Below are 13549 nucleotides of genomic sequence, written 5' to 3'. Positions count from 1 at the left end.
GTGGGCTCCCGGGAACCATGGCCCACCTGCGGTGGAAGTGCCCTAAAGTCGAGGAATTCTGGAAAAGTTTCCTGGGATGTATGGAAGAGATCACAAAAGGGAAAGTAAAGCTGGACCCCTGGGTGGTACTGTTTCATGGTGGAGAGGAAGGAATTAAAAAATATCGGAAAACCCTTGTCCCACATCTACTCAATGCAGCCAAAAGGATAATACCGAGAAAATGGCAGGAGATAGAATGCCCCTCAATCTGGGAATGGATTGACTCAGTGGAAGAAACCTATAGAATGGAAGAATTGAGAGAAGGAGTGGAAGGCAATAGTATAGCTCAAGACAAGAAGTGGGATAACTGGAGGGCTTTTAAGAGATCTTGGAGTTATGCTGAAAAACTTAGGGAGGAGATCTAGAGAAAACTTATAAATAGAGAAGGGAAGGAGAAGGGAAGGAAAGGAAAAGAAGAAAAAAAAAAAAAAAATCCCTTCAAGAGGCATCTGAGATTATTTGAGGTGAGATAGGGGGAGGGTGGGGGGGAGAGGGGGAGGGAGGGAAAATGATACGGAAAATAAATTGAAACATTTTACATTACTCATAAATCAAATAATGATTGAGCAACAAAAAAGGAAAAAATGTATGTGTGTGTGTATATGTATATGTATGTATATATATATATATATATATATATATATATATATATATATATATGTATGTATGTATAGGTGAATATACACATTAGAAAGAGAAGAAAAGAAAACAAAAAACAAAAAAAAGGGAAAAAAAAAAAGGAGGAAAAAAAACAAAAAAAAACAAAAGAAAAGAATTATTAAAGGAAAAGAATCACACTAATGATGCGAAACCAAATTAGAGACGCTAAGGGCTGGCAAACAGAACATGAGCGTACAAACGCATACTCTATGCGGTTGGAGTCTGAAGTGTAAATAAAAAAAAAAAAAAGAATCTGGGCCTTCATTTATCTAACTGTAAGATGTCATATTGATTAAACCTGTGACTCAACCAACATGTCTCACCTATCCTCTAATTGCAGACACTTGCAATAGTGAATGGTCTGACAGCCCCCCCTGGAAGGTATGTAGCACCGAGCACCACTGGCCGCATAAGGTGAGGTCAATTCTGGAGGAAGTAGCCTACACTGAGGATAAATATGAGTAACATTGTGCTAGAGTGTCTCAATCTCAAGAATTCTGTAAGACCCCGCAGATGAGGCCTGGTGGAAAAACTCTGTGTTGGGTGCTCCGTTTGGGTTAGAGGTGTCTAACCCATAGTCCAATATATTGTTAAAATCGCTGGCAAATAATACCCACTCTATCTAAAGCCTTACTCTGTCCACTTTTAAGCAATCCCTGAAAATTCACCTTTTCTTCAGGAAGGCCTCTTCTGCCTTCAGCTAACAACTTATTATTCTACTCCCCTCATAAGTTCATCCCTAATACCCATACACACGATCGGAATTTCCATCGGGATAAAATCCGATGGATTTTTGTGACGGAATTCCGTTTAAGCTGTCTTGCATACACACTGTCATACCAAATCCTAACCGTCCAAAACGCGGTGACTTACAACACGACGACGAGCCGAGAAAAATTAAGTTCAATGCTTCTGAGAATGTGTCGACTTGATTCTGAGCATGCATGTTTTTTTCTCCGTTTGAGTTCCATACAGACAAATGGAATTTCCAATAGAATATTTTTTCATCGGGAAAAAAAGAGGACATGTTCTCTTTCTAAGTCCGTCGGAATTTCCGATGGAAAAACTCAGATGGGGCACAAACACAGTCGGAATATCCGATGAAAAAATTCTGTTGTGTGTACAAGGCATTCCAGTTACTACCTTTTGTTACCAGCCCCTCCCTATTAGATTGTAGGCTCACAGGAGCAGGGCCTTCCTAACCCTCTTGAATTAAATTGTATTGTTGCTGTATTGTCTCCTTTTATATTGTAAAGCGTTGCGCAAACTGTTGAAGCCATATAAATCCTGTATAATAATAATGTAAAATGTATTGTCTTCTCTGTTAAAAAATAAACAAATAATGTATTGTCATTAGTAAAAATAGCAACCAGCTAGGTAAAGAGACAAAAGTTAAATAAATGATATAATGAAAGCTAGAAAACAAAAGCAAAAACCTGAAAATTGTAATCCAATAAAAGACATCTTTATTAAAGCATTATAAAAAGGGAGAAATTCTATGTGTACTACTATAAAAAGAGACATGCTTGATTGGAATGGATTATTGTGAGGTCCCCCCCAAAAATCCATACCTGACCCAAAAGGCCTAATCTGAATTGGTGGGGGACTGTACATCTTTTGTTTTTGTTTTTTTTTTGTTTTACACTGCCGGCTGTTTTGTTTACATTCTGCTGTCAGCGGGGAATCCACCACTGAGGACAAGGATGAATCATGGTTGTCTAGGATGCTGGTGGGTGCCAGCCCATTAACAACCAGCATAGAAAAAAGCATGGTAAAAGAGAAGTAGCTCTTTTAGCCCTATTTCTCCTGTGGGTCACAGAAGTGTTCTGAACTCCTGTGACCTATATTCAGCTGACAGTGGGCTAAGGCCCCCTGTTGGCCGACATCACTCCACAGTCCAGTCTCTGAAAAGGATCTCAACTTTAATGTCAGGATCCACCCAGATACCTGACTGGCAGCCGCTCCTGCCCCCTCCTTAGCCAGTGAGCTGGGGGGAGGGGGGCAGAGCAGAATGCCAGTGACTGAATACATGTAAAAGGGAAAATATAAGCGGCAGGGGACAGATTCAGCATAACATTTTTCTGCCCCCCAGAATGACTGGTAAGCTGCTAATATATTTTTGTTCTTGGGTTTAGATACAATTTTTTTTTTTTTTAATCTTTTCTTAGATAAGATTTAGGTACAAAAGATTATAAAGGGGAACAGGTTTTTGTTAGAACCCATTGTAGCTTGGTAAATGAGGGACTTTTTTTTCTATAGAACGTGTTTTTTTTCTTTTTGAATTGCACTAGGGTTGTATGGCTAGCTTAGATTCGAACATACTTTACAAATATCAGCATTAACCACTTAAGGACCAGCCCATGTACATATACGTCCACAATATGGCACGTACAGGCACATGGGCGTATGGGTACGTCCTCGCCTATTAGCGGGTGGGGGGTCCGATCGGGACCCCCCCCGCTACATGCGGCGGTCGGGTCCGCTCGGGGAGCGATCCGGGACCACGGCGCGGCTATTTGTTTATAGCCGCTCCGTCGCGATCGCTCCCCGGAGCTGAAGAACGAGGAGAGCCGTGTGTAAACACGGCTTCCCCGTCCTTCACTATGGCGGTGCATCGATCGCGTCATTCCCTTTATAGGGAAGACACGATCGATGACGTCATTCCTACAGCCACACCCCCAAACAGTTGTAAACACATACTAGGTGCACCCTAACTCCTACAGCGCCACCTGTGGTTAACTCCCAAACTGCAACTGTCATTTTCACAATAAAGAATGCAATTTAAATGCATTTTTTGCTGTGAAAATGACAATGGTCCCAAAAATGTGTCAAAATTGTCCGAAGTGTCCGCCATAATGTCGCAGTCACGAAAAAAATTGCTGATCGCCGCCATTAGTAGTAAAAAAAAAATAAAAAATAAAAATGCAATAAAACTATCCCCTATTTTGTAAACACTATAAATTTTGCGCAAACCAATCGATAAACGCTTATTGCGATTTTTTTTACTAAAAATAGGTAGAAGAATACGTATTGGCCTAAACTGAGGAAAAAAAATGTTTTTATATATGTTTTTGGGGGATATTTATTACAGCAAAAAGTAAAAAATATTGCTTTTTTTTCAAAATTGTCGCTCTATTTTTGTTTATAGCGCAAAAACTAAAAACCGCAGATGTGATCAAATACCACCAAAAGAAAGCTCTATTTGTGGGGAAAAAAGGACGCCAATTTTGTTTGGGAGCCACGTCGCACGACCGCGCAATTGTCTGTTAAAGCGACGCAGTCCCGAACTGTAAAAACACCTTGGGTCTTTAGGCTGCATATTGGTCCGGGGCTTAAGTGGTTAAATATGAAACTGTTTCTTTATAAAGATTAGGGATATCAGTATAAAAAAAAAAAAAAAAAGACACAAATATAAGCTGCTGCAAAATTAAATTAAAATTGTAATGAATTCTCTGCATACTGTTGCCAATGCCAATAAACATCTTCAAAATAGTTAGCCCAACACACAATACTACCCATTTACTCTTTACTCAGGGATTTTGTGTGTAAATTTATTGACTTTCCAAAGCCACTTGTGGCCATGGTGAATGGACCTGCTATTGGTATTGGTTAGGGGTGCAACGGATCGTCACCGATCCGTGATCCGAACGGGCCACCCCGTTCGGATCGGCACACCCCGCGATCCGCGGAGCGCTCCGGAGCCTAGGCCTAGGAAAGTCCCCGGCTTCGGCCTAGCTCCGGAGCGGCGGCCAGTCTGCTGCCAGAGCCCAGCGTGACACGCCTCCCCGGGGAGGCGTGTCACGCTGTGCACTGGGCTCTGGCAAGCCGACATGGAGAGGGAATATTAGCAGAGAAGCACTGGTGTGAGAGGAGGAGGGGGGGGGGGGGGAAAGAGCACATTTCAGGGGTGGATTAAAGAGGAAGCAGGTGAGGCTGTTTGGGACTTGTTAAAAGTACAATCTTGATGTTTTTACAGTGTATATATATATATATATATATATATATATATATATAGCTGTAAAAACATCAAGATTGTACTTTTAACAAGTCCCAAACAGCCTCACCTGCTTCCTCTTTAATCCACCCCTGAAATGTATGTGTGTATATATGTGTATATAAATATATATATATACACACATACACACATTTTTTTTTTGGACCAATGAAAACACCCTTTTTTTTTGCGCTGATCCGAAAATGATCCGATCCGTGACTCCTGATCCGAGGATCGATCCGATCCGTGAGTTTTTTGATCCGTTGCACCCCTAGTATTGGTGCAACAATTCTTGGCTTATGTGACCTTGTATATGCATCTGACCAGGTAAATAATGTTATGTACTGATTTTTTTATATATAGAAGTTTTCATTAAAAATATTTTTGTCAGATGATAGAGCTAGTTTCAATGTGCCTATAGAAATATATAAATCTCATAATCAAGGGTTTATTTTCTTTCCAGGCAAAGGGGTACAATCCTAGTCAACCCTATATATAATTATACTAACTTTTCTCTTTTGAAAAAAGCCAATGTGCCCCTTTTTGCCATATCTTCCTGAAGGCTATGGTAACAAGCCAAACATACATAAGCTGCAGCATCAGTTATTTGCTAATATCTCAGCTGGGGTCAGTGATATTATACACAGTAGACATGTGCGTTCCCGTTCGTAACGAATGGATTTTCGTACAAATTTCTTAGTATTCGTACATTCAGATCAATTCGAACATCCGAATAGCTAAAAGTACTAAAATATGAAAATTACGGAATTATGAATAAGCAAAATAACGAACAATTGAAAATACGAATGTACGATTGGACAATCTTACTACAATACGAAAGAACAAAACAGCAAAATAACTAAAATGACATCTATAACGAACGATTTGCATTCCGTATTTTAAATCCTTTGTCTGTTCGTAATTTCGTATATTCGTATTTTCATTTGTGTGTTTTGGAAATCCATTTCTTTGTCTGTTCGTAAATTTGTGTACTCGTATCGTTCTTTCGAATGGGCACTGGCCAGTGTAGTTAGTGAGTGATGTATCTTACTTAATATCTTAGCCAATCAGCTTATCTATTTTGTGCTGAGTCACATTGGACAGTGTAAAGCCTCGTACACACGATTGGACTTCAAACAAACTTTTCCGTCGTTTTTTGTCCAAAGGGCGTTGGCCGGACTTTTGAAACCGAAAACGTTTATTCGATGGAGCGTACACACAGTTGGATTTTTTGGAAAATGCTAATTTTGAAGTTTGTTGGCAAAAAGTCTGACCGTGTGTATGGGGCTTAAGAGAAAGTCTATCTTTATATGGATTAGCCGCGAGTTGAAAATGAAACTAAAATACGAGATTGCGAATGACCGCGCCACAATGTATTTACACAAGTACCAAATTACGAATCCATTAAACGAAAATTATTATCTAACAAAATTACGAATTTCGAATCAACGAAAATAAATTAGACAGAATTACGAATCCTTCAGTATAAACGAAAATAAAACTGTTACGAAAATACGAACAGGTCCGAATAGGAAAACTTGCGTCTTACGAAATATGAGTGGGTTTGAATAGGAAAACTTGCGTCTTACGAAATTTACGAATCTTTACGAACCTACGGAATGAGACGAAACGAAAAAAAAAATAAAAAAATTCTAATGTCTAATACACAGGTGTGATCAGGAGGGTGTGTGGGTATTTGGACGATTAGTGCTTGAAAGTGCACTTATCCATTATTAGCGAACAAATGAAGGCCATGTTACATAAACCTGCTCATTTATAACTTTATTGAGCTGACAGGCAATGTGGGCATTTGTTAGGGAGAGACTAGCTTGTCAGAACAGTAAAGTTATTCAGTGGACAGAAGCATGGAGCACGGCCTTCATTTGTTATGTTTGGAAGCGTAGCAGTTGTTTTGGACTCCATGAGGATCCAGCACCCTCAAAACCTGGAGTTGAGAATTAAAAAGAGAGCCTTAAGCGGTATATTTTGCATTATTTGCAATGCAAACATCTAATAATTGATAATGTAGCAGGTGGAGATCTACCCGAACAACATGAAAGAGATCAAAGATCACTGGGGTTCAGCACCATTTTTATTTATAAAGAAACTAATTAGCAAAGCCTAACTAAATAGTAAGGAAAACGTAGAAAAATATAATAAATCAAATGTCACCGTAAAAATACAAACTTAGCCTACCTTTAATTGTGGATGGTGTCAGCCAGTAGGACAGTGGATGGTGTCAGTCAGTAGAGCAGTGGAAAGTGTCAGTCAGTAGGCAGGTAGACGTGTCAGTAGTTTTTATTTTTTAAATTAAATGGCAGACAGAATAGCTGTACTGCAGACAACCACATTACTAAAAATCTGGTTTTTGCCAATGTGGTACTCTGGCAACGCACGTTATTTATTTATGAGCTAATGCACACCAGTTATTCTCAATTCAGCTCATTGCATAGAGAGAGGAAGTTGCACAACCTGCCATGTGGCTCTCAAATGGAACTGCCAGTAAAACCTACAGAAAAAAAATATACATTATATGGAAATAAGTTTGTATAGAAATTAGGCAAAATATTTTTCCTAAGCCGTTTTAAAGCTAAATATTTGACCTGTAAGAATATTTCTGATCTCTGTTCCATTTACAGGCTACATTTAACACGCCTTTCAGCAAACTTGGCCAACATCCAGAAGCATGCTCTTCTTATACCTTCCCAAGAATAATGGGATTGACAAAGGTAATCTGCTTGTAATTGTAGCACTACCCCCTGAAGGAGCCACTTGGTAATTTGGGTTCCCTGTTCATGCGCCTTGACTTCAAGAACAACCTCAGCTCCTCTGACACACCTGGTTGAATGAAACTCACTGCAAGCATTTATAGAAACAGGGAGTTTAGATACATTTAACTTGGTTGTTATTTACTACCAGGAAATAGACACAACACCGCTTAGTGGTAAATTAACTCAATGTATTGGTATAGGTTAGAATAAATAGAGAAAGAATATCTTCTAAGTGGACTTTTAGAAAAAACATATTGTTTGTTTATTAGAATATATACACAGTAGAATAAAATGTATTGGAATGGTTACAGTTACTGTATAAAAGGTACAACAATCACCACAACAATTGACAGTAAATTTCTCGTAGTTCACTCGGCGCATTTCAGAGTTTCTATGTCTCCTTCCTCATGGGTGTCTATAAGAAGGTCAATCTTGTAACTACAAAGTATTGATAACAAAGAGTTAACCATACAAAATTATGTGAAAACATAGCATAATTAGCAGCATACACATTACTAACAGATAAATACACTGTGTGCACTCACATGTTTTGTGGAGATATCGTAAGTGAAACATTCCAAGAAAGTTTTAATAAAAGCAAGAAAATGTTTCCAAAAGTCTGCCTGTTGTAGACATATCACATCGAATGAACACTGAATGTGGCCAGGTAAACCAAGGGAGAGTGAACGCCTGACAATATTGAAGCCAACAAGGGGCGCAACCCTGTAAGTAAGGATGATTGAAAGTACTCTTAATTATATCATCTCGTATTATTTTTATCTTTATTTTGACTATAAATTTATTGCTTAAAAGCATAAAAAATATATATATTCACAATTGTTATAGGTATATAAAAACAATATTGTATTTATGTGTCCTACCTGGTAGTATAAGAGATACATTTTGTTGAGAAGTAGATGTAACACACTATAGAGTGGATGTCAGCTGGAAGGTAATGATAAATATAAAGCACACCGTTATTGATAGTAACGTATGTATATGGGTGTCATTATTAGCGATCATGTTAAATATCTGGGAAATATCGCTTAATATCAATAGAGTGGCCAAATCCTCACTATTGCCGCATGCTCGGAACAGTATGACATGGTTGTTAGTGAGAGAGTGTAGAATAATTTTCTCTCAGCTCAGTCCACCCCATAAGACTGGCGCTACACTAACAGTGTAGCGCAAGCCGGCAATGAATCTTTCCATGCTGCCCCCCTGCAAAGCGCTGCCCTAGGCCTGGGCCTTGTCGGCCTAGGCCAGGATACAGCGTTGGGCTGTCTATGAAAACAAAGTATTGTTGATTCAAAAAAGAGGGGTTACCACTGATATTGATCGAGCAGCTGCCCGATCTTTATGCCAATTCCTATATGACAATTACTGTTTTGAGCGAGCGGCACTAGTGAGGTTTTGGCGACACTATTTATAATTAAGCAATATTTACCAGATATTTAACATGATCACTAATAGTGACACCCATATACATCATTATTTGACTACACTTTCATGTATTTTTCTGTAGGCTATTGAGGTATTACTTTTCAAAAAGACGCTAACAGCTCTTGAAGCTTGTAACCTTGGACTGGTCACTGAAGTTTTTCCTGACAGTACCTTTCAGCAGGAAGTTTGGGCAAGGTTGAAATCTTATGCCACCTTTCCTAAAAATGTAAGTTTTTACTTTAGTGGTTGTAAACCTTTGAAATGAAAAATGAATAGAGAAAATCCCTCTATAGTGTGTACTAGCCTCATTCTAAAGCATCTAATGTGAGTTTAGTCTCCTCTGTCTTCACTCTATCTGCATTAGTCACTATGCTGAAAACAGAATCTTGGTAGATGGCCCCACCCCCTCCTCCAGCACACAGATGGTGATTGACAGCCTCAGCTGTGCATGTTTAGGTGAGACTGTAGGGGGGGATGTCCTTGCCCTCTACTTAGATCTCAGATTACACTCAGTTCCCTGCTCTATGATGTGCAGTGTGTGATATCAGATCCCCACCCCTGCTTTCTGAAGCTGATGTCTTTGATTTGTCTGTTTTATAAGGCTGTAGAGAAGGGAGGGCTGCAGCTAAACAGGTAGTAGGTATGTAGAAGGATTTGTTTATTCTCTGTGTATCACCCGAGGCTTGTCACTTCACTGGTATATGTAACGATTTTTAAACACTTTACTCGTAGAAAATAGTGTTAAGCCCCTTCCAAACCATATGCTATGGTAACACGTGCATTAATGCAGCCTGTTGCCATAAGCCAAGATGTGCTGTTTAAAGGAACCTCAGCAAATTTAAATGGGTTGACACCACACAATAAGGTATGGTGTGCTTTACTCATCTATGGGTAGGAAATTATATCTGGAAGCTCCCTTTTTCCAGTACATTTTTAAAAACAAATGAAAAACCATGTGGGGTCCCTGGAAGCATTATTAAAAGACACTTATCCAGACATGATGCTGCCTGGGTGCCCAGGAAAGGGGAGGGGGTATTATGCGGGTGTCCACACTACAGAACCATAGCAGGCCATATGTCTTCAACGTTGGTAAAGTACTTTGTTAGGAAGGGCAGCAAACCCCCTGCAAGGCACCTTGGCCCATTTTTAAGGGACAACACGCCTCCTTCTCACATCCTCCCTGCCCCACAAAAGAGATGGGGGGGGGGGGGTGGAACTAAATCTGGATGTACACAGTCAGGAATTTTTAAGGATTAGAATCAGATGTATGATTAGCCAATTTTCCAAGTTGGTGCTTATGATCATCAACTTCATATGTAGGTTGAAAAAAAAAAAAAAATCAATAAAGTGATTGTAAAATCTTGCTTTTTTTCCCTCTAAAAGTAACAAACAAAGTAACAAACAAAGTAACAAACAAGGAAAAAACAAACAAGTTATACTTCCCTGCTCTGTTGCAATGGTTTTGCACAGAGCAGCCCTGATCCTCCACTTCTCGGGTCCCTCTTTGACTCTCTTGGCCCCTACCTCCTGTTGAGTGCCCCCACAGGCAGCAGTAAGGTTGTAGAAGACCGTTTCATGTCACAATTCCTACACCATGGCAAGGCTAAGCACAAAAACAAGACACAAGGTAGGTATACTGCATTAGCAAGCGCTCCCCAGACAAAGATTTCAAAGCAGACTGGGGTTTCAAGATGTGCTGTTCAAGCTATTTTGAAGAAGTACAAAAAATGGGCAACACTGAGGACCGTAGAGACAGTAGTCAGCCAAGGAAACCTCATTCAGCAGATGAAATACACATCATGCTTACTTCCCTTTGACAATGAAGGATGTCCAGCAGTATCATCAGTACAGAACTGGCGAAAATCAGTGGAACTCCCATCTACCGTTTGGAGAAGTCTGCCCAGAAGTCGTCTTCATGGAAGAATTGTGGCCAAAAAGCCATACCTCCGACATGTAAACAAGGCTAAGCAACTCAACTATGCACTAAAACATAGGAACTGGGGTGCAGAAAAATGACAGCAGGTGCTCTGGAATAATGAGTTAAAATGTAAAATATTTGGCTTTAGCGGTATGTTCACCAAAGGGTTGGAGAGCGGTACAATAATAAGTGTCTGCATGCAACAGTGAAGCATGGTGGAGGTTCCTTGCAAGTTTGGAGATGTATTTCTGCACGAGTAATGGAGAATTGGTCAGGATTAATAATGTCCTCAATGCTGAGGACAGACAGATCCTTTATTCTGCAGCAGGACAACAACCCTGAACATACAGCAAATGTCATTAAGAACTACCGTATTTTTCGCTCCATAAGACGCACCATGATTTTAGAGGAAGAAAATAAGAAAAAAAATATTCTGAACCAAATAGTGTACTAAAATATTTACCAGTGCCAACTAAATGCAGCCCGGCCAGTGCCAATTAAATGCAGCCTTACCAGTGCCAATAAAATGCAGCCTGACCTGTGCCCATAAAATGCAGCCAGACCTGTTCCCATAAAATGCAACCTGACCTGTGCCTGGCAAGGATGTCATCACATCCGCCTGTCACTCAGATAGAAGAAAGAGCAGCCTGAGCAGACGTTTGGGCTTCTCTGTCTTCTCAGTGACAGGCTCACCCAGCGCTCGCGGGAGACGGTGGGCCCAGTATTCTGACATGGCAGTGGTGGCAGCAGCAACTTGGGGGGGGGGGGGCCTGGTCCGTATTCGCTCCATAAGACACACAGACATTTCCCCCCATTTTCTGGGGTGGGGAAAGTGTGTCCTATGGAGCAAAAAATACAGTATTTTGAGTGAAAAGAACAAGACGTCTTGGAAGTGATGGTTTGGCCCCCACAGAACCCTGATCTACACATTGAGTCTGTCTAGGATTACATGTAGACAGAAGGATTTGAGACAGCCTACATCCAGAGAATATCTGTGATTAGTTCTCCAAGATGTTTGGAACAACCTACCTGCCGAGTTCCGTCAAGAACTGTATGCAAGTGTACATTGAAGAGTTGATGCTGTTTTGACTGCAAAGGGTGGTCTGATTTAGATTTATCTTCTGTTCATTTACTTTCCATTTTAATTAATAAAAATAAACGATTAATGCCACGTACACATGACCGTTTTTTCGGGTTGTAAAAAATGACGTTTTTTTTATGTCATTAAAAACAATCGTCTGTGGGCTTCAAAGCATTTTTCGGGTTCTGAAAAACGGGCAAAAAAAAATTCAAACATGCTCTATTTTTTCACAGTGTTTTTAACGTTATCGTTTTTCGGGATGTAAAAAATGGTCGTGTGTGGGCTTTAACGACGTGAAAAATCCGCGCATGCTCAGAAGCAAGTTATGAGACGGGAGCGCTTGTTCTGGTAAAACTACTGTTCGTAATGGTGTAAGCACATTCATCACGCTGTAACAGACAGAAAAGCGCAAATCGTCTTTTACTAACACAAAATCAGCTAAAGCAGCCCCAAGGGTGGCGCCATCCAAGTGGAACTTCCCCTTTATAGTGCCGTCGTACGTGTTGTACGTCACCGCGCTTTGCTAGAGCATTTTTTTTTTCACGATCGTGTGTAGGCAAGGCTGTTTTAATGATCAAGTTGAAAAAATTTTTTTTTTTCTAGAGCCTGAAAAACATTGGCCCAGATTCAGGTAGGGGCGCGCACTGATACGGCGGCGCAGCGTATCGTTTTTACGCTACACCTCCATAAATTACTGGAGCTACGCTGCATTCACGAAGCATTTGCTCCGTAATTTGCGGCGGCGTTTCGTAAAAAGGGGCCGGCATAAGCGCGCGTAATTTAAATGATCGCGTAGGGGGCGTGGATCATTTAAATTAGGCACGTTCCCGCGCCGAACGTACTGCGCATGCTCCGTCGGGAAAATTTCCCGACGGGGCATGCGGTAAATGACGTCGCAAGGACGTCATTGGCTTCGACGTGAACGTAAATGGCGTCCAGCGCCATTCACGAACGAGTTACGCAAACGACGCAAAATGAGAAAATCGCGATGCGGGAAGGACGTCCATACTTAACATTGGCTGCGCCTCCTAATAGCAGGAGCAGCCTTACGGCGAAAATGACGTACGCAAACGACGTAAAAAACTAGCGCCGGGCGCGCGTATGTTTGTGAATCGGCGAAAGTATGCAATTTGCATACTCTACGCTGACAACTACGGGTGTGCCACCTAGCGGCCAGCGTCATAATGCACCCTAAGATACGACGGCATAAGAGACTTATGCCAGTCGTATCTTAGGCTACAGTCGGCGTATCTAGCTTTCTGAATACAGAAAGTGGATACGCCGGCGCTACTTAGCAATTACGCTGCGTATCTATGGATACGCAGGCGTAATTGCTATCTGAATCTACCCCACTGTTTTTTACAACCCGAAAAATGATCGTGTGTACGCAGCATAAGACTTATTTCTCAAAGCATTCTTAATTTATAGCATTATTTGTAAGCATGTCCCTAATAATCTGTGTATCAGGTAGTTTATCATTTTTGATGAGCAACTGTTATGGGAAAACTAGTTACAGGATAAGCTAAGAGAATATGTATAGATCAATCTATAATTTTTTATTGAGATATGAGCAGTATAGTGCTCTGCTCTGCTACTAAGTCGGCCATACACTGATCAAAATTTGGCTGGTTCAGCAGGGACCA

General features: G+C 40.6%; 1 protein-coding gene across 1 annotated transcript in view; it reads left to right on the top strand.

Moving 5' to 3' along the window:
* LOC120940670 (enoyl-CoA delta isomerase 2-like) overlaps positions 1 to 13549 on the top strand; it is a 46432-nt gene that overhangs the window by 32435 nt on the left and 448 nt on the right. The window contains exons 5-8 of the mRNA XM_040353651.1: positions 4234 to 4307; positions 4974 to 5020; positions 7333 to 7422; positions 8990 to 9133. Coding sequence (XP_040209585.1) covers positions 4234 to 4307; positions 4974 to 5020; positions 7333 to 7422; positions 8990 to 9133 — 355 coding nt within the window. The remainder of the gene's footprint in view (positions 1 to 4233; positions 4308 to 4973; positions 5021 to 7332; positions 7423 to 8989; positions 9134 to 13549) is intronic.

This window comes from Rana temporaria, chromosome 5 (assembly GCF_905171775.1).
Source record: "Rana temporaria chromosome 5, aRanTem1.1, whole genome shotgun sequence".
Taxonomy (NCBI): Eukaryota; Metazoa; Chordata; class Amphibia; order Anura; family Ranidae; genus Rana; species Rana temporaria.
This window is presented reverse-complemented; position numbering and strand designations above follow the sequence as displayed.